The sequence below is a fragment of the Natator depressus genome, chromosome 14 (assembly GCF_965152275.1).
Source record: "Natator depressus isolate rNatDep1 chromosome 14, rNatDep2.hap1, whole genome shotgun sequence".
Lineage (NCBI taxonomy): Eukaryota > Metazoa > Chordata > Testudines > Cheloniidae > Natator > Natator depressus.
This window is the reverse complement of record NC_134247.1, coordinates 13,021,472-13,041,577: the sequence shown is the minus strand read 5'-3', so window position 1 is coordinate 13,041,577 and position 20,106 is coordinate 13,021,472. Positions and strand designations below refer to the sequence as shown.

Here is a 20,106-nt window from a genome sequence, read left to right as displayed (position 1 = left end):
ACTATAAGGGAATTTTGAAAGCAAAACAAAAAGTAATTTTAAAAATATATAAGCAAACTTCTATTACACTCCAGACATACAGTACCTGACACAGTCCAACAGTTGTAGAGTTATGCCAGGCCTCTGTAATCAATGAGACAGTTCTTGTCCAGTTCTCCTATTGGACAAGGCAGCATTAATGTGGCTCTGAGGGCAAGGTCAGGACTAGGGTTTAAAGAAAGAAGTAGTGGAGGACAGCACAACTCCCCCTCCTTTCCTAAAACTAGAGAGGAGCATCTCTTCCTCCCCCTGATTTTTGTACACAGCACTCCCTCCATATCTCCCCCTTCCTCCTTGATGAAAGAACCTCTTCCTGATTTGATCTATTTTAACCATTGATCAGGACAGATGTGTTGATGCAACGATGAACATAATATTGATGCTCAATAATCAATGTAATAATTATAAATAATCAACATCACAGTGATGGATATGTCTAAGAGACAATGATATCTGAAGCCAGTGACATCTCTCAACGCTGTGCCATGTCACTGTGGCCTCGCATGAGACCACGGCACCTCATTGCTTTGCAGTGACACATCTCTTCACTGTGTTCTGGTTAGGGTTGCTACCTGTTCAGGTTTTCCTAGGATCGGACCTTTTTTTCAGATGGTGTCCTAGGAAATCTGTAAGTCCTCCTAGGACATTTAAAGTCCTGGGTTTTGCCATCTGAGGCTGCTGCATCTTCTTCCTCCTCCATGGTGCTAATGCTGCTCCTCCTCCCGCCAGGCTGCTCCGCTAGCTCCCCAGCAGGAGCCCTTAAGCCACAGCTGCTGTTTTCTACCTGACCAACAAGCTGCTGAGAGCAGAAAAAAGAGCTCATGACATCAGCTCCCCAATGCCCATTCCTCACCCTGCCCAGGAGGGCCCGCTCCCTCCCAGGAACCATCTCCTTTCCCTCGTTCTGTGCTCCCCTTCCCAAATCCAGCTCAGGGATGTCCTGTTTTTGTGACCTCAGAGGTGCCAAGTCTAGTTGTGTTGCGGTGGTGCAACAATGTCTCCCAACAGCGTGACTGTGCCTTTTCTGCAAAACCACCTGTGACTTGACATTGAGACAGTTAACAGGTGTGAGGGTATGTCTACACTTAAAATGCTACAGCAGTGCAGCTGCACCACTGCTCGAGTGCTTAAGTACAGACCCTACCTACGCCAACGGGGGGGTTTCTCCCATCAGCATAGGTAATTCACCGCCCTGAGAGCAGGTCTAAACTTACAATGCTGCATAGGCACAACTCTGCCACTGTAGCACTTTAATGAAGACACTCTATGCCGACGGGAGAGAGCTCTCCTGTCAGTGCAGTAAATCCATCTCCCTGAGAGGCGACAGCTATGTTGATGGGACAAGCTCTCTGCCGACATAGCACTGTCTAAACCGGGGGTTAGGTCAGTATAACTATGTCGCTCAGGGTTTGGATTTTTCACACCCCTGAGTGATGTAGTTATGCTGATGTAAGTCTAGTGTAGACCAGACCCGAGAGGTGGTAGCTAGGTCAACGCGGTCAACCTAACGCTGTCTACCCAGGGGTTAGGTCGGTACAGCTGCGTCTCTCCGGTGTGGATTTTCACACCCCTGAGTGACGTAGCTATGCCGATGTAAGTTCCTAGCGTAGACCAGACCTGAGTGGAGACAAGGCACAGGCAGTGGTACCTCCATGCAGCTAGCTGAGGTAAGCCGCTCCCAGCTGGGGGATGTAGGCTTGGCATCGACTAGCTCCACCAAGGTTCCATACAACCTCTGCGCCGATCTCGCTGTCGGAGGGCACCTCCCTTGCTGCCGTGAAGCCCCAGCCTGCATGGCGAAGGAGGTGTCTTTCCATAGCGGGATGGACGGCCGACACGGTGGCCTGTCTCAGAGAAAGGCACTGCAATGCGAAGGGCTCTCTGCACGCAGAGGGGGCTCTGAGCACATTTACTGCCACCCTCCGCATCGGGGTGCATGGGAGAGAGACAGCTCAGCGAGGCCCTCGTCACAAAGACAGCACCGCGCGCCAGCGAGCAAGGCCGAGGATGAGGCCTATGTGACTGAGAGGCCCAAGCCCTGACAGGCCCCAGGGGCGGTTAGCGAGACCGCGGCGGGCGCGCGTTGCATTGTGGGAAGAGCTAGGAGCGCCGCCGCCGCCATTTTGTCTCTGTCACTCGGGCGGTAGCGCGAGTGCGCGGTCGGTCGGGGAAGGAGCGTGGGGCGGGGGGGGCGAAGGCGGCGGCGGTGCTTGGCAAGGGGCCACTCGGGTATCAGGACACGATGATATCGGCCGCCCAGCTCCTCGACGAGCTCATGGGCCGGGACAGGAATCTGGCCCCGGATGAGAAGCGCAGCAACGTGCGGTGGGACCACGAGAGCGTGAGTGAAACGGAGCCGCCTCCTCCCGGCCCCCAAGGCCTGGTTTTGTCGTAATCACCCACACGCGCCGCGGAGGACCGAAGGGGCCCCGCCGGCCCGGGGAGGGGACTGTGGCCGCAGAGACGAGGGAGCTAGGCGGGGGGCTTTCTGCGGGGCTCTGACTGGGAGGAGTAGGCTGGGGCCAAGGTTCTGCATCGGGCTGGGGCCCTTCATGGCCCTGGGGGATGAGGAGCAGGCGGGAGGTTGGGAAGGAAAGTGCGGTGGGCCTGGCTAGGCTTGGATGGGGGGCCGGAGCCCTTATGAGGACTCGCCTGGGAGGAGGGAGGGGATCCGTAGTAGCCTGACTGAGGAGTATTGGAAAGGGACGGGTCTGCTCACACCAGGATTGGGGGTGGGGGGAGCTCTCTCGTGACTCTGCTCGGAACTTAGTGCAGGGATTTCTGCTAACTATGTGAGGCGATTTGTGCCGGTAAAGAAATAACTAGTTAAAAAAAAATGAGTCGGTCGTAGGGTTTGGGGCGGCGGGGGTCTGCTTATGGCGGGAGTCCGAGGGGAGGAAGGAAGGTGGGAGGGTCTGTGTTTAGCTATTTATGCGGGAGAGAGTTCTTTTGCATCGGATGGAAGGAAAAGTTTCTTAAACCCTGTCTGTGCATGGCATGTGGAGGGGTTTTTTAAGGGGTCGTTCCTGAGTTTGAGGAGGAGGAAGTCTCTGGGTAGGTCTTACTGCAGTTTGGTTGTGCTGGGGTGGGAGATGAATAGTATAGAGCAGGGGTCAGCAACCTTTCAGAAGTGGTGTGCCGAGTCTTCATTTATTCACTCTAATTTAAGGTTTTGCATGCCAGTAATACATTTTAATGTTTTTATAAGGTCTCTTTCTATAAGTCTATAATATATAACTAAACTATTGTTGTATGTAAAGTAAATAAGATTTTTAAAATGTTTAAGAAGCTTCATTTAAAATTAAATCAAAATGCAGGTCTTATCAGTTTAGTGTGATCCTTGCCCTTGCTTTTCCTTGCTGAGTTTTCTGATGTCTGGCACGTATTTGGATACTTTAAGCTGCACACAGGCTTCTGGGTGATCAGTTGTTAACTGGCTCCGAGAGGGACAGAAGACAGATTTCATGTGTGAAAATATCTGTTCACACAGGTATGTGGAACCAAATGCTGAAAGCATTGCAATCACAATTTTCTTCAAACAGTTAAATTTCACCAACAGGGATGTCCAGCAGGTCAGAATAGAGGCCCCATGATCTGTCTTGGGAGCTTCAAGTGCACTCTGCAGATCTCCAAACTTTGATGCCCACAATTCTGAGCTTTTTTAACTGAATGAGCTGCATTTCGAAATCTTCAACACCTATCCTCTGAAATACAGACAAATCCAAGTAGCTTTCGTTGAACTTTTCGGGTTTAATTAGAAAAGAAAGCATTGGGCCAAATCGCTGGAAATCTTGAAATCTGTCAGAAAATTCTGATTCCAGTTCTTGCATGTACATTCTAATCTCAACTTCAGATGCAGTGCACTGTTCCACGTGGCGTGATAGTGATGTAAGCAGGACTTTAAAAATCCCAGTACAGTGGTGCTGGAACAGTTTTTAATGTGGGAGTGCTGAGCTACACCCCTCACTGCCCCAGGTTGGGGCCAGTGTGCCACAGCTGTGGGCAGCTGCAGAACCCCAGGCCAGCAGCCAGGACCCCAGGCCAGTAGCAGAGCCCCCGGACCGGTGGCCAGGACCTGTGGCCTGCAGCCAGTACCCCAGGTCAGCAGCAGAGCCCCCAGTTGCCATAGGTTGCCTACCCTGGGTATAGAGGACATGCTAAGTACCTAAAGAACAGAGGATAATGAAGAACTTGAGATCCTTTGGAAATGAAGATTTTGCTGATGTGAGAGTTTTATTTCCACAAATCAAATTTGTCTTGGAACTTCTGGATTTTTCATTTACAATATTGTTACTATTTAGGAATATGCTTTCATATTTCCTTTATATGTGGCTGTGACATGTTAATTTCCTGTACTAAACTGCTCAGAAGAGGAGTTTTTTTCCCTCCCAGATACTTTCTTGTTTTACTCAGTGGTATCTACCTTAAGAGTTTTTACTGTCACCCATCACAGTCAACTGAATCAGCTCCTTCCCCATAAAATCAATAGCAAAGTTCATAGTGGATTTCATGGAGTCTCTCATACTTCTGCCATTTTGAGCTCAAAACTTTGCTTAAGATCGGGTTTTTCCATTTTTTGTAGGTTAGGATTTAATGGATTGATCACAATACTGACACCCTGATAGACAAATTTCAGAGTAGCAGCCATGTTAGTCTGTATTCGCAAAAAGAAAAGGAGTACTAGTGGCACCTTAGAGACTAACAAATTTATTTGAGCACAAGCTTTCGTGAGCTACAGCTTACTTCATCGGATGCATTCAGTGGAAAATACAGTGAGGAGATTTATATACACACAGAACATGGAAAAAATGGGTGTTGTCATACACATTGTAAGGAGAGTGATCACTTAAGATGAGCTATTACCAGCGGGGCGGGGGAAGGGGGGGAGAAAATCTTTTGTAGTGATAATCAAGGTGGGCCATTGCCAACAGTTAACAGGAACGTCGGGGGGGGGGGGGGAGAATAAACGTGGGGAAATAGTTTTACTTTGTGTAATGACACCGCCACTCCCAGTCTCTATTCAAGCCTAAGTTAATTGTATCCAGTTTGCAAATTAATTCCAATTCAGCAGTCTCTCCTTGGAGTCTGTTTTTGAAGTCTTTTTGTTGTAATATTGCGACCTTTAGGTCTGTAATCGAGTGACCAGAGAGCTTGAAGTGTTATCCGACTGGTTTATGAATGTTATAATTCTTGACATCTGATTTTTGTCCATTTATTCTTTTACGTAGAGAATGTCCAGTTTGGCCGATGTACATGGCAGAGGGGCATTGCTGGCACATGATAGCATATATGACATTGGTAGATGTGCAGGTGAACGAGCCTCTGATAGTGTGGCTGATGTGATTAGGCCCTATGATGGTGTCCCCTGAATAGATATGTGGACAGAGCTGGCAACGGGCTTTGTTGCAAGGATAGGTTCCTGGGTTAGTGGTTCTGGTGTGTGGTTGCTGGTGAGTATTTGCTTCAGGTTGGGGGGCTGTCTGTAGGCAAGGACTGGCCTGTCTCCCAAGATTTGTGAGAGTGATGGGTCGTCCTTCAGGATAGGTTGTAGATCCTTGATGATGCGTTGGAGAGGTTTTAGTTGGAGGCTGAAGGTGATGGCTAGTGGCGTTCTGTTGTTATCTTTGTTGGGCCTTTCCTGTAGTAGGTGACTTCTGCGTACTCTTCTGGCTCTGTCAGTTTATTTCTTCACTTCATAGAATCATAGAATACCAGGGTTGGAAGGGACCTCAGGAGGTCATCTAGTCCAACCCCCTGCTCAAAGCAGGGCCAATCCCCAATTTTTGCCCCAGATCCCAAATGGCCCCCTCAAGGATTGAACTCACAACCCTGGGTTTAGCAGGCCAATGCTCAAACCACTGAGCTATCCCTCCCCCACTTCAGCGGGTGGGTATTGTAGTTGTAAGAATGCTTGATAGAGATCTTGTAGGTGTTTGTCTGAGGGGTTGGAGCAAATGTGGTTGTATCGTAGAGCTTGGCTGTGGACAATGGATCGTGTGGTGTGGTCTGGGTGAAAGCTGGAGGCATGTAGGTAGGAATAGCGGTCAGTAGGTTTCCGATATAGGGTGGTGTTTATGTGACCATCGCTTATTAGCACCGTAGTGTCCAGGAAGTGGATCTCTTGTGTGGACTGGTCCAGGCTGAGGTTGATGGTGGGATGGAAATTGTTGAAATAATGGTGGAATTCCTCAAGGGCTTCTTTTCCATGGGTCCAGATGATGAAGATGTCATCAATATAGCGCAAGTAGAGTAGGGGCATTAGGAAGATGAGGAAGCGTTGTTCTAAGTCAGCCATAAAAATGTTGGCATACTGTGGGGCCATGTGGGTACCCATAGCAGTGCCTCTGATTTGAAGGTATACATTGACCCCAAATGTGAAATAGTTATGGGTGAGGACAAAGTCACAAAGTTCAGCCACCAGGTTTGCCGTGACATTATCGGGGATACTGTTCCTGACGGCTTGTAGTCCATCTTTGTGTGGAATGTTGATTTAGAAAAGTTTATATCCGTTTACAAATTACTTGTGCAAAATGTTACATCTAGAGGTATGTATTACAGGAAGGATTCACAACTCAAGAAGTATGCATGCTTTTCATAATATTCTTATTTTATTTGAACATGTAATTCAGCCAGGCATTCAGTTCAAAATTTCCCTGTGGTTTTGAGCTCAGAATGCACTGGTTGTACTAGATCCTGGTACTTTGAAATAGATGAATTGGACCATATCTATGCAGGTAAAAAACATGTTTTGAGGGGATGAAGTGTATGTGTTTTCGTTCAAGTAAGGTTTCAGACTAACAGCCGTGTTAGTCTGTATTCGCAAAAAGAAAAGGAGTACTTGTGGCACCTTAGAGACTAACCAATTTATTTGAGCATAAGCTTTCGTGAGCTACAGCTCACTTCATCGGATGCATACTGTGGAAAGTACAGAAGATCTTTGGGAACTTTCACTTGAGTTAAACTGATGCTATTGAAGAACATAGGTCTTTTGCCTATATAGACAAGGTCTTGGAGATCAGCCCTCAGGCTGCTACTTCTCTTTATTGTTTAGAGAGCAGTGGGGGGTCTGCTGCCGTTCCCCTGGCCAGTGGGAAATTCACAGACTGCTGTTTGAACCCTTTCAGTCTGGTGGGAAATGTGTTTAGTAAAACTCACTGAACATTAAATCCCACCAAATGAGGGTAAATCCATCCTCATCATCGTATCCACTAATTATACGCCACACCTGTCCATAGCCATTATATGGACAACGTACTCCCATATCTCAGTGTCTGTACTTTGACCCATTAAACTTTTACCACCAATCAGGGAGATTGCAGATTATGTATTCCTTACACCACTCATTCCTAAACCGAATTTCACACCCCTTGATAATCTGTACCTTATTCCCTGATAACCAGAAACTTCTATGCTTAAACTCTGTACTGTTTTCTTTTTACTTCAGCATCATCTTAATAAAATTATTAAATCTGCTTCCTTCCTGCTTTCATAGAAGCATTTGTGCAATTCATGTAAGCACCACTCTAATGTCTTTATTAAATGCACACTCCTTGAAATGTAGGTTAGTGCAGTTAAGGGAGTGTGTGCTTCGCAGTCAATTGTAATGTACTTATCAGAAACATAGCTGTGCCTCCGGGAAGCTGCCTACCCATATAATTTCTCTTATTTCTTTTAGAATACAAGGGTGTTCTTTACTGTGTTTTCCTATGCTAATACAGGTCTAACGTTGTACAGTTCAAATTAAAAAAAAAATCAAGAAATAACTTTAATATTCCTTAAAGACTAACAGATTTATTTGGGCATAAGCTTTCGTGAGTAAAAAACCACTTCCTGCATCCTTGTTGTTTTTGTGGATATAGACTAACATGGCTACCCCCTGATATTTAATATTCCTTGCGCAACATGAAAGCGTTAACATTGCTGTAGAAACCTTAAACTTCGTGTTTCTTGTTTTTTAAATTTTAGCTGTGTGGCATTAAGGCTTTGTCTACACTGCCAGCCAAGTGAACGACAAAACTTTTGTCGTTTAGAGGCATTAAAACACACACACCGAAAGATAAAAGTTTTGCTAACGACAAGCACCAATGTGAACAACGGTGAGAGCGCTCCTGCTGACACCACTAACACCGCTCATTGGGGGGTGGGAGTTTTTTGTTGGCAGGAGAGCTCTCTCCTGCCAACAAACATCAGCTACACTGCACGCCTTTTAGTGGCAAGGCTGTAGCAGCGCAGTCGTGTCGCCAAAAGCTGCATTGTATAGACATAGCCTAACAATGCATACAAATTCTCTTGCATTTATGAATGTCACTGATTGTAAAAACATAAATAAAGAGCTTTGGACTCAATCTAAATGAAAGGCATTAGGTAGTGCAAGAGGAGTACGTTTACAACAATGGATCTCAGTAATCTGTAGGTCTAGCATCTCTGCATAGTTCAGGTAGGGTTAAAGCAAGGCTCCCATTAGAAGGCTGATTTTTCTCTCTCATGCCAGCTTAGTGAAAAAATAATCAAACTGTTATTAGATAATAGTGTACTCTTGTCTTCTGGAAGTTTGGAACCATTATCCTGTAATTGCCAAGAGTCCTTTGGTTTTTGGTAGGAGGAGGATGAAAAGAACCATGTCCAAAGCATAGGCTACTGTTAGCATTTTGAAATGTGTGTGATTTCACTGGAGTTGGAAAACATTGCAAAGTATGTGGGTTTTAGTACTTGGGAACAAAGTGAAAGCATTACAATACAAAACATTAAACACTGTGATAATAGTTCTCATGAGGTTACTCATTTTTATGTCTTTATAATTTGTTCAAGCTATTTTGAAATAATGTAGTAAGAACTGAATTGTGTGTGGTAATTGGATCTTGGTTTGAAACTCCAGTGGAAAACATGCTTCAAACATTTCAGGGACAGATTTCACCTCTTTGTTTTTGTCAGACAGTTATGGTTTTTACTTTTTTTAACTTTGACAAGAGTAAAGTGCACACTGATGTAAAACTTTGAGATTCCTGTTGCCATCTATAGTATATTTCCAAATAGCAGGAGATAAGGTTAGTTCTAGGTTTAAGACTATCAGTTTTTTATTTTGTATGTAAGATGAAACTCAATGAGAGCTTAAATATATTAAGGTATTTTCATCTTAACCTGGTCAGCATTAAATAGAATCCTACTTTCTGTTCTAATTGGGTGTTCGTTGCGTAATCATTGAATCAGAATGTATTTTTTATTTCTGTAGATCCTCCCATGAAGGCAGGGTACCAAAAATACAAAGTATATTTGTAACTTGTACTCTCTGGTGAGGCTATGGAACTGGATTACAAAACATGGCTCTGGTGTAGAGGTGCACAGCGAGGTTATCAGTGGCGTGCAAGGATCTGACTGCTGTTAGGTAGAGCCCTGTGTTAAAAAATGAAATGAAATTGAGAGAACCTGGTTCTCCAGATTTTTAGGGTGGGCTCACTTTCCAGGCCCACCTGCTTCCTGGTAAGGTTCTTGTCACACTCACTTGAGCTGGGGGCACACATGGGGCATGAAGCTCCTAAGGCTTGCTCAGCAAAAAAATGTGTGGAAACCTCTGCTATAGAGCAATGATACTCAAACCTGTGGTTCTCAAGTGTGAATAAAATGTTGCACATCTAATGAGGTGATCTTGGGTTCTTCAAGGAAAATGTAGCTATTTGGGGGGTCAGGATGGAGACAGGCATGGCCAAATAAATGTGAGTAGTAATGACTGAGAGAGTAAGCCTTCTCAAATGGCTGAACCATAAATTCTCTTTATACTGAAAACTTAGTTTAGTTTTGATAAAGGCCTTAGCTGTTTAAACATTAAATTTATTTTGCTTCTTAGTGGCTAACGAGGGATGTTTTAGGATCTAAATAGGTTTGATGCACTTAGAACCCTTGAAACCACAGATTTTAATCTTTTTTTTTTTGTTCCTCAAAGGGAGATGTATTTAATTCTTTGCGAGTTATAGAATTTTGATGTTGCTAGGGTTGATAAGGATTTTATTTTTTATAAGATTCTTTCAAACAATTCCCTCCCTCTGACATACATGAACATTAAGGTCCCCATGGCACTTCCTCATATGAGAGAATTTTTTCTAATGTTTTCAGTACAGACATTCAAGTTACTGGGTTTTATTCTGAGCCCTTCCATTTAGGGCCTGTCTGCATGGGACAGTTTACTGGCAGAACTATACCAGTATAATTGTACGGCTGTAGTTTTCATGGTATAACTCCCCATATGGACACTCTTATTCTGGAATAAATGTCTATGCAGGGAGCTATACTGGGATAGTTCTGCCAGTAAATTTAATTTCTCTATGTAGGCAAGCCCTTGAATTGCTGTGGGAGCCATGGGTGAGGTACTTCTCTGCCTCAGTTTTCTCATCTGTAAAATGGGGAGTAATACTTGCCTACTGCATAGAGGTGTTCAAGGATTAAGATTTCTGAACAGGTTTGAGATAATTGGATGTAAAGTGTTAAGTATTTCTTTGTGGCACTCTGCCATTCTAGAGTCTATTCAAATGTGAGACTTAAGAGAGAGAGAATTCAGCAGTATATTGGACCTTTTCCATTCTGTTGCGGGACTTTAGAAGGTTCACATGTTGTAACAGTAAAAAGTTGCAAGACAATTGAATAAGTGCTAATTATTTACATTGCTTGCAAACCACTGTAGCAAACTTTTGGAATGCATCCGATGAAGTGAGCTGTAGCTCACGAAAGCTTATGCTTAAATATATTTGTTAGTCTCTAAGGTGCCACAGGTACTCCTTTTCTTTTTGCGACTACAGACTAACATGGCTGCTACTCTGAACCCTTTAATTAATTGACTTCCAATTAATTCAAAGTAATTAAATTGTAAAGGCTACTTTCTAGTGTTCCCTAGTAAATACCCATGATAACCCCTCAGGTAAACTACAATTTTTGTAGGTTGGAACAAATATCTGGAGAGTGTCCAGACTAGCCTTTTAAAAATGTGTTAACAATTCAAGTTAATTGGCAGTCATTTTGATAGAGGTAAAATCTCTAGTGAAAAACTAATTAAGGTGACCTTTGGGCTTTTTGTGGGGGTAAGAGGATTTGAGTGAGCTTGATATTTTTGTTTGCTGCTTTATGATGTATAAAGAGTCTGAAAGTTTTTGTGTCTTTTACAGGTTTCAGAGTAACAGCCGTGTTAGTCTGTATTCGTAAAAAGAAAAAAGAAAAGGAGTACTTGTGGCACCTTAGAGACTAACCAGTTTATTTGAGCATGAGCTTTCGTGAGCTACATCTACATAGCTATGCATCCGATGAAGTGAGCTGTAGCACTCCTTTTCTTTTTTCTTTTTGTGTCTTTTACGTTACAAATATCAAGAATGTCAAGATTGGTCTTTCTTTGCTGGGAGAAATGGAATATAAGAGGGGTTTTCAGGAATCTTAAGTTTATACAAGGAGCAAGAAGATAGAACTTTCCAGCCTAGTCAAGAGCTGAATTTCCAATCTAAAACACAAGCTTTTATTAGCACCTTTTGTTGTCAGAGGATGTAGAAAAAATGTTTGCAGCCTTAATTTTTCCATATTAAAAAGTAAAAAAGGCCACTTTTTTTTTCTTTTTCTTTTTTCTTTTTTATTGCAGGTCACCTTTAAATAAAGGTTTTAAAGGCATTACTGTGAGGCCTGGAAAAACAACTGGATAATAAACTAGGTAACTTTTTGAATATTAGTGTCCCCCACCACAGCTCAAAATCCACTTACCACAAAGGAGTAGGCTGGATTTGAGTCAGGGTGGGTTGATTAGATCAAAGTGCCTTAAATCAGTAAGGAGGAGATCTTGATTTAAATATTTTTTCCAGTTGTACTTTTTAGTTATTTCCCTAAAGAAAGGTTGATTCTTGTTGGTTGGTAACCATGAAAACATGTTAATTTGTAACTATATATATCCTTTACACATAAGCCACTTCTACACTACAGACTTTGGTCGACACAAGTTATGTCGGCATAAAGCCGCTGTTAGTATATCATTAGTGTGCATGCACACTTGGCTCCTTGCATTGGTGCTGTACATGCTTACCAGGATTCCATGTGGCGATGCATAGTGCGGTGAACCGTTGAAAGGTATCCCAATGTTTGACCCACCACTGGCACCGTCTTTTGGGAAGTTTTGGCAGTGGGACAGAAATGCGTCACACGGGGTGTGTGGGAGCAGGGAGTCAACTTCCCAGCATGCAGCTGTCTTTATCTCATCATGTCATCTATGTCCGATAATTTTTTGCAAAAAAAAAATCCCACAGACCTGCACAGACTTCCTCACTGTCCACCATCCCTGACAGAAGCATGGAACCTGCACAGCTCTGCACTATTGTCATAAGCATCGCAAGCATAGGACGCACGGTCCTGTGGTATTTGCAGAGCCATAAGAACAACTGAATCAGTATGGAATATGACTATTTTTTGGATGACAGATTGCTGTGGGACATAGCAAGGACCAGTTCAAAGTCGGTGGTGTTCACAGAGCAGCTGCCAATATAGAGCACTGCCTCTGGGCTTGAGAAACAAGCACTGACTGTTGGGATTCTATAGTGATGCAGGCTTGGGGTGGTTAGCATTGGCTGCAGAACTTTTGCATATGAAAAACCACATTCCTGGATCTGTGTGCCAAGTTTGCTCTAGCCCTCCAGGACAGGGACACCAGAATGAGAGCTTCATTGATAGTGGAAAAGCAAGTGGTGATTGTAGTGTAGAAAATTGCAGTGCTGGATTGCTACCGGTCAGTGGGAAATCATTTTGGAGTTGGAATATCCACTGGGGGTCGTTGTCATGTAAGCGTGCAGGGCCATTAGTCGTCTCCTGCTATGCAGGACTGTGACTCTGAGCAATGTGCAGGACATAGTGGAAGGATTGGCAGTAATGGAGTCTCTGAACTGTGTGGTGTCCCAATAGATGGCATGCCTATCCCCCACAGAGTATATCAACAGAAAGGGCTACTTTTCTATGAAAAGAAAAGGAGTACTTATTTCATAGAATCATAGACTATCAGGGTTGGAAGGGACCTCAGGAAGTCATCTAGTCCAACCCCCTGCTCAAAGCGGGACCAATCCCCAATTTTTGCCCCAGTTCCCTAGATGGCCCCCTCAAGGATTGAACTCACAACCCTGGGCTTTGCAGGCCAGTGCTCCAACCACTGAGCTATCCCTCCTCCCCTCTTGGCACCTTAGAGACTAAAAAATTTATTTGAACATAAGCTTTCGTGAGCTACAGTGAAGTGAGCTGTAGCTCACCAAAGCTGATGCTCAAATAAATTGATTAGTCTCTAAGGTGCCACAAGTCCTCCTTTTCTTTTTGCGGATACAGACTAACACGACTGCTACTCTGAAACCTACTTTTCTATGGTTATGCAAGCATTGGTGGATCACTGGGGATGTTTCACCAATATCAGTGTTGGCTGGTCAGGGATGCTTGCATCTTTAAGAACACAGGACTGTTCAGAAAGCTACAACCAGGGACTTCCTTTCCCAACCAGCAGATTACTATTGTCGTTGTTTACCTGTCAGTAGGGATCCTGGGTGACCCAACCTACCCTTGCACCCACTGGCTTATGAAGCCATACACCCGCCACCTTGGCAGCACCAAGGAAGGATTCCGCTATCAGCTCAGCAGGTGCAGAATGACATTGAATGCGCTTTTGGTAGATGGAAGGGACACTAGTGTTGTTTGTTCACAAAGATTGAATCTCAGTGAAAAAACATCCCAATGGCTATAGGTGCCTACTGTGTCCTGCATAATATCCGTGAAGCAAAGGGGGAAAGTTGCCGTCAGGGTGAAGGGCAGAGGTGGAGTGGCTGTCTTCTGAGTTTGATCAGCCAGACACAAGGATTACTGGAAGAGCTCAGTGAGGAGCTAGGTGGTTCAGGAAGGCTTTGAAAGAGCACTTCAACAGCGAGCCACAGTAATGCATTCTGGTGTACTATGGACTACCTTGCTGTGTTGTTTTCGGGCCTGTAAGAAATTGTGTGGTGCTTGTACATCTGACTGTACCACTGTCAGTGCACCTATTAATTTTCCTGTGCTTGTTGCACATTTATGATTATTACACTGTCACTGATCCTGTGGGTTGTCACAGTTTATTAACAAGTAAGTGGGCTCAGAGCTGCTAGGCGCTCTGCAGCATATGTTGTGAACTAAAAGATTACTTGTTTTCCAGATAATAGAATTTTATTCAGTAACAAAACCAATGCAAAAAAAATCTGTGCAACTTAAAAGCAAATACATAAACTAATATATTACTGGAACAGAACTTAACGAGGAGAAAGAACATTCATGTACATTTTACCTGCACATACACTGACCTGTGAAAGCCACGGTTGCTGTAGATGAAGTTGTGGTTGTCCTTAATGCCCCCCTGATGCCATGTGGAATGTTGGGGGGGGGAGGGTGTAGGTAGGTGTTATAATGCAGTTCTTCATGGACTGCAAAGGGAGGTGAGCCCGTGATTGTTGAACTGAGATTCCACAAGAGTTTGCAGTATCTGTGTTTGCTACTGGAGAAGCCCCATTATGTCCTGTGCATCTCACTCTTCTTTTCCTGCAGGGACCCTTGGGCCTTTCTCCTGTCTGCTCTTTCCTTCTCCAGGCTGTCTGCTGCGTTGACCCTCCGGGCCTTTTGCTCATGGTCTGACGCAGCACTGGCTTGCAGGATCTTATTGGACATGTCATCCTGATTCCTCTTCTTTTTCCTCCTTACTTCGCTCAGGTGTGAAGGGGAAATCCCTCAAGGCTGCTGCTGCAGCAGCTGCAAATAAAACACATATGTCCACATAGTCACAACAAAAAGTGAAGTGTAATCTTCAGAACTCCCTTCCCTTGCTCCCCTACAGTTTTCAACAAAATATGCTTACTGGCACTTCTGCTTCTGAGTGCTTGTGCACGGTGCCATTCACAGCAGCTGTGGTGAGTATAGCCCATCAGGGGTGAGGGAAATGAGGCGGGAATTGCTCAGCTGCCTGAAACTGAGTATAGGGCAACAACAATATATTGGCACCTTCAGGCAATGGTGATTTTAGCTGATACCTCACTTCTCAGGATAGCAAAGGCAGAGAGAGCACAGCTGCTGCTGACATCTTGAAGCCGCCTAGTCAAGTATGCTGCTAGCCTAGGTACTGCAATAGTTCCCGCCGAAGTTATCACTGACTGGCATGGGAAAATGTTGTTGTACTTTGGAGAAAGAAATAAGTCTGCCATCCCTAGAAACCTCTGGAAGAGGATAACAGAGCACCTCCATGAAAGTCCCATTGAGATCTCTCAGAAGGTTTCAAAGGACGTCCTTGTATACATAAACAAACTGCCTCTCCTGACACCTCCCCGCCCTTGCTAACTCTACGGAGGAATGAAAAGCAGATAAGTGCTACCTCCTTTGTTGTACCGCTACCTCTTCTAGTACAAGTAAATTAATGAAAAGTCAATAACTGTCCTGTTAAGTTGGTTCAAACATCACTGTAATGGGAAATAAATTTACACACTTACCTGAGATTCTGTCCCCTGCATCAGGCTCACCCATGCTCGACTGACTGGACTGTGGTGGAGCCTCAAACAGGTCCTGGCTCACAGCATAGGCATACCCCCTCCAGTCACATGTCCCGTATCCTCTGAGTCTTTGCTGTTCATGCCAGGGGCCTGTGACTTGGGCTTCTCAGAGGAGCCTGTGGGGGTGTGGAGGTCTTCACCAAGTGATAGCATGCGGCTCTTCGTAAAGGCATCAGGTCTGCAGACTGGCATCAGATTGACTGTCAACCTCCCTGGCATTCTGGTACACTTGACGCAGTTCCTCTGCTTTCACTTGACACGGGTGCTGGTCCCTTTTGTGTACCCCTTCTGTATCCTCCATGCAATCTGATCGTAGATGTCCACGTTTCTGTGCTGTAGCTGTGCTTGTGCAGTCTCTTCTCCTCACAGGCCCAGGACTTCCACTATCTCCTGTCTACTCCAAGCCAGACCATGTCTGGCGTGTGTAGCCAGTATGGTCAGCTGGCTATTTATGACAGCTATTTTGGATGCAGGAACATACTATTTAACAACAATATAAAGGAACGCCGTGTGTTGCAATGGAAAAGAGGATTTATCCATGTGCGTGGGGTAGTCAGGAAGGCATGCTGTCTTCTCTGCTGTAGCCAAGGAGCACGTGTCTGTGTGCGTTCTGTGTTCCAAGAAACTTTGTAGACTGCATAGAAATAAGTATAGAAGGAAGTTTCACTTTTTACCTTAGAATGAACATATATGTGATTATTAAACTAGTGCCAAATAAGAAGAAAAATAGTTAATTTGTTTTCTTTCTCTCTTAGGTTTGTAAATACTACCTTTGTGGGTTTTGTCCAGCTGAATTATTTACAAATACCCGTTCTGACTTAGGTAAGTGTTCGTTTGTGCGGGGGGCTGTGTCATTCACTGTCGTTAAAATGAAATTTAAGATATGTCACCTGATAACTCCCTTCTGCTTCCAGATTAGTAGTTACAAATTACCTTTTTTCTGTGACATGGGATATTCATTTTCTTTAGTGTATATTCTGTCAACACATTGTAAAACTAGTTTTTTCAGGTCTGCCAGTAACTTGATTTCAGCAATAGCAATGTTGATATAATATCATGGATAAACTGCATAACCAACGAAAAAGTATTGGAGATTATTGGAACTCAGCAAAATCTAGTCAGATTTTATGAAAAGAAAGATTAGATTTGCAGGGTACGTTTTCAGAAGTTCAGCGGGCAGTGCATGTTTATGGGCACTGGAAAGTAAAGTGGATGGCAGAAAAAGAAGATCCTGGGTGGATGATGTGGTGTCCTGGGGGATCAAAAGGACTATTCATCCACAAAGAGATTAGCAGAGGATCATGCAGAATGGGCTACAATGGTTACAAATCTCCAGTAATGGCCACACCACAACAGAAAGAAAAGGAGTACTTGTGGCACCTTAGAGAGTAACAAATTTATTTGAGCATAAGCTTTTGTGAGCTACAGCTCACTTCATCGGATGCATTCAGTGGAAAATACAGTGGGGAGATTTATATACATAGAGAACATGAAACAGTGGGTGTTACCATACACACTGTAACGAGAAAAGAAAAGGAGTACTTGTGGCACCTTAGAGACTAACAAATTTATTTGCGCATAAGCTTTCACGAGCTACAGCTCACTTCATCGGATGCATGCAGTAGAAAATACAGTGGGGAGATTTTATATACGCAGACAACATGAAACAACTGGGCAGTCTCTACGTAAAAGAATAAATGGACCCAAATCAGACGTCAGGAACTGCTGAATTGGAATTTATTTGCAAACTGGACACAATTAACTTAGGCTTGAATAAAGACTGGGAGTGGAGTGGATGTGTCATTACACAAAGTAAAACTATTTCGCCATGTTTATTCTCCTCCCCTTCTCTCTCTCTCTCCCCCTCCCCCCCCCCCCCGCCCCCGTTCCTCACACGTTCTTGTCAATGGCTGGAAATGGCCCATTTTGATTATCACTACAAAAGGTTGTGGGGTTTTTTTGTTTTGTTTTTCCCCTCTCCTGCTGGTAATAGCTGACCTTACCTGATCACTCTCGTTACAGTGTGTATGGTAACACTCTTTGTTTCATGTTCTCTGCGTATATAAAATCTCCCCACTGTATTTTCTACTGAATGCATCCGATGAAGTGAGCTGTAGCTCATGAAAGCTTATGCTCAGATAAATTTGTTAGTCTCTGAGGTGCCACAAGTACTCCTTTTCTTTTTAAGGTAAAGGGTGTGACCTAAGATCTATCCCTCTCAGGAAGTACAATGCCTTAGTCCAGGCTAGAGAGAGATGCCTCCCTCTGCTTGGGATTCTCAGCTACAAACCCCTCTCTGTGCTGTTTTTGCAAGAAGGTCAGGAGGACCTCCCTCATACTTCTAGCCCAACATTTAGGACACTTTCCTGGGATGTGGGAGATCCTTGCTTCAAGTCCTCCCTTGGCCTGAGTGGGAGAAGGTATTTGAACAGGGGATCTGCCACTTCTCAGGTGAATGCCTAACCACTGAGCTCTGGTATTCCAGTGTGGTGATTTCTTAGTCTGTACTGTGAAACTGTTCCACTGTGGATAAACAGGAAATTCATGGAAGCAGGAGGACTGGACCCTGGGTTTCCCACCTCCCAGGTGAATTTTGTAGCCACCAGACTACAGAATCATTTTCATGCTTGTGTGCGCTTTTTCTGTCTCTTTCTGGCCCAGTAATTTGGCACCTACAGGTTTTGGTGGCAGCTGAGCGAGGGTTTTGTGAATTCCAGTGGAGTCTGATTCTGGGATTTAGGTACTACAGTGGCAGTTAGGTGCCTAAGTCTTTTTGTGAACCTAGCCCCAAAAGCATGCTGACTAACTCTTCAGGAGTTTGTGTGGCTTCCCAGAGCATGCACTCAGCCTTGCCTTCCTTTATTTTTAGGTCCATGTGAAAAAATTCATGATGAAAATCTGCGTAAACAGTGAGTATTTAAGTTGTTTTAGCATAAGTTAATGCAACAATTATAAATTTGTTCAAATTGGTGTTGAGAACCAGATAAGAAGATAATTTAAGAGCAGCTTCATATATAAGCTGTAAATCATTTACCGTGTACTTTTCATTGTCCGTTTCTTTATGAAAAGTAATTTAAAAAATCACAAAGTAATTCAAAAATTAATCATAGAAATGCGGGGCTTGAAGGGACTTTGACGTCATCTAGTCCATTCCCCTGATCTGAGGCAGCCCCAGTATAATTTGCAAAGTTGTAATTTTTGCTGGAGCTGTTAAAGCGTAGCAGTTTTTACATGTTTTGTCACACCTCTGTATTAAGAATGACACATGATCATTCAGTAAAAAACTTTGTGTATTTTTATCAGATATGAGAAGAGCTCTCGTTTTATGAAAGTGGGCTATGAAAGAGACTTCCTGCGGTATTTACAGAGCTTACTTGCAGAGGTAGAACGGAGGATTCGAAGAGGGCATGCTCGTTTGGCACTGTCACAGAACCAGCAGTCATCAGGTGTAAGTACAAAAGCCTATATTGAAGCAAAGAATTGTTCTTCACAGTGAACTCCGAATGTGGGATGTTCACTGCACACACACTCTTCCTCTGTTCCTTTTGGTTTCTTCTGTGTAGTTAAATAACTAATTAGCGAGGTAGTTGTTACTTGACAAGGATGATGGACTTGCCTAATGGAAGGCTCTTCCTGTTTTTAATTGCACTTGTAACAACAAGAGTGAATTGCAGATTTTAATGGGTGATCCTCCTTTCACTGTATTCCAGAGAGACAGTCATCCTGCATCCTTCTAAATTAATACCAAAAGTGAAGTCTGAGTTCTGCTTTGATAAGACCGTTAATTTCCTAATGTTCTTCACAAAATATTATTCTCAACCAAGGGAAACCAAATTCAGTACTCTGGGTGTCAGAAGAGATTTGCATTCCTATTCGGACAGGGCGTTTAGAAAATCAGTTAGGCCTGGTCTACACCTAAAACTTAGTTGACCTTGCTACATTGCTCATGGCTTTGAAAAATTTGTGCCCTGTGCAACATTAGGTTGACCCAACCTCCACCGTAGATGCAGCTAGGTAGAATTTTTCTGTCAACCTAACTGCTGCCTCTTGGGGACAGATTTCCTACAACAATGGAGAAACCCCTTTGTTGCTGTAGCAAGCATCTATGCGGCTGATGTATCTGAGCACTGTCACTGTCTCGCTGTAGCCTTTGTTCTGTAGACATGTCCTTAGGCTTTTTTATAGCTTTGGGGAATCAGTGTAAAGGGAATGCCATTGCCATTCAACTTATGTCTAAGTGGATTACCCTCTGTTTTACATTGTTTTTGTTTTACATTAGCTAGGCTAACAGTAACTAAGTGGCTTGGGACATTCTCTACTAGGCTCAAGGCAGTGTCAGTAGCATGCCACAAGAAATGTGTAGGGCTGCTAACTGGAGTTCTGGTCACACATTGACTCAGCACGGTTCTCTGAACCTGGCATCTAGATATGATGCTTATTTTGGGGGAATAGTTTGGTTAGAACTTCAGTCCACCTTCCTGGAAGCTGTACTGCAGTGGTTCTCAAACTTTTT

The 20,106-nt window shown here is 44.0% G+C and overlaps 1 protein-coding gene across 6 annotated transcripts in view; it reads left to right on the top strand.

Moving 5' to 3' along the window:
• Window positions 1-2,229: 2,229 nt before the first annotated feature.
• LUC7L3 (LUC7 like 3 pre-mRNA splicing factor) overlaps window positions 2,230-20,106 on the top strand; it is a 36,382-nt gene continuing 18,505 nt past the window's right edge. For 5 of the 6 annotated variants that reach the window (XM_074971884.1, XM_074971881.1, XM_074971883.1 and 2 more), the window contains exons 1-4: window positions 2,230-2,380; window positions 16,349-16,415; window positions 18,463-18,502; window positions 18,897-19,041. In XM_074971884.1, coding sequence (XP_074827985.1) covers window positions 2,282-2,380; window positions 16,349-16,415; window positions 18,463-18,502; window positions 18,897-19,041 — 351 coding nt within the window. In that variant the 5' untranslated portion in view covers window positions 2,230-2,281. The remainder of the gene's footprint in view (window positions 2,381-16,348; window positions 16,416-18,462; window positions 18,503-18,896; window positions 19,042-20,106) is intronic. The other variant, XM_074971882.1, reaches the window with a different exon arrangement.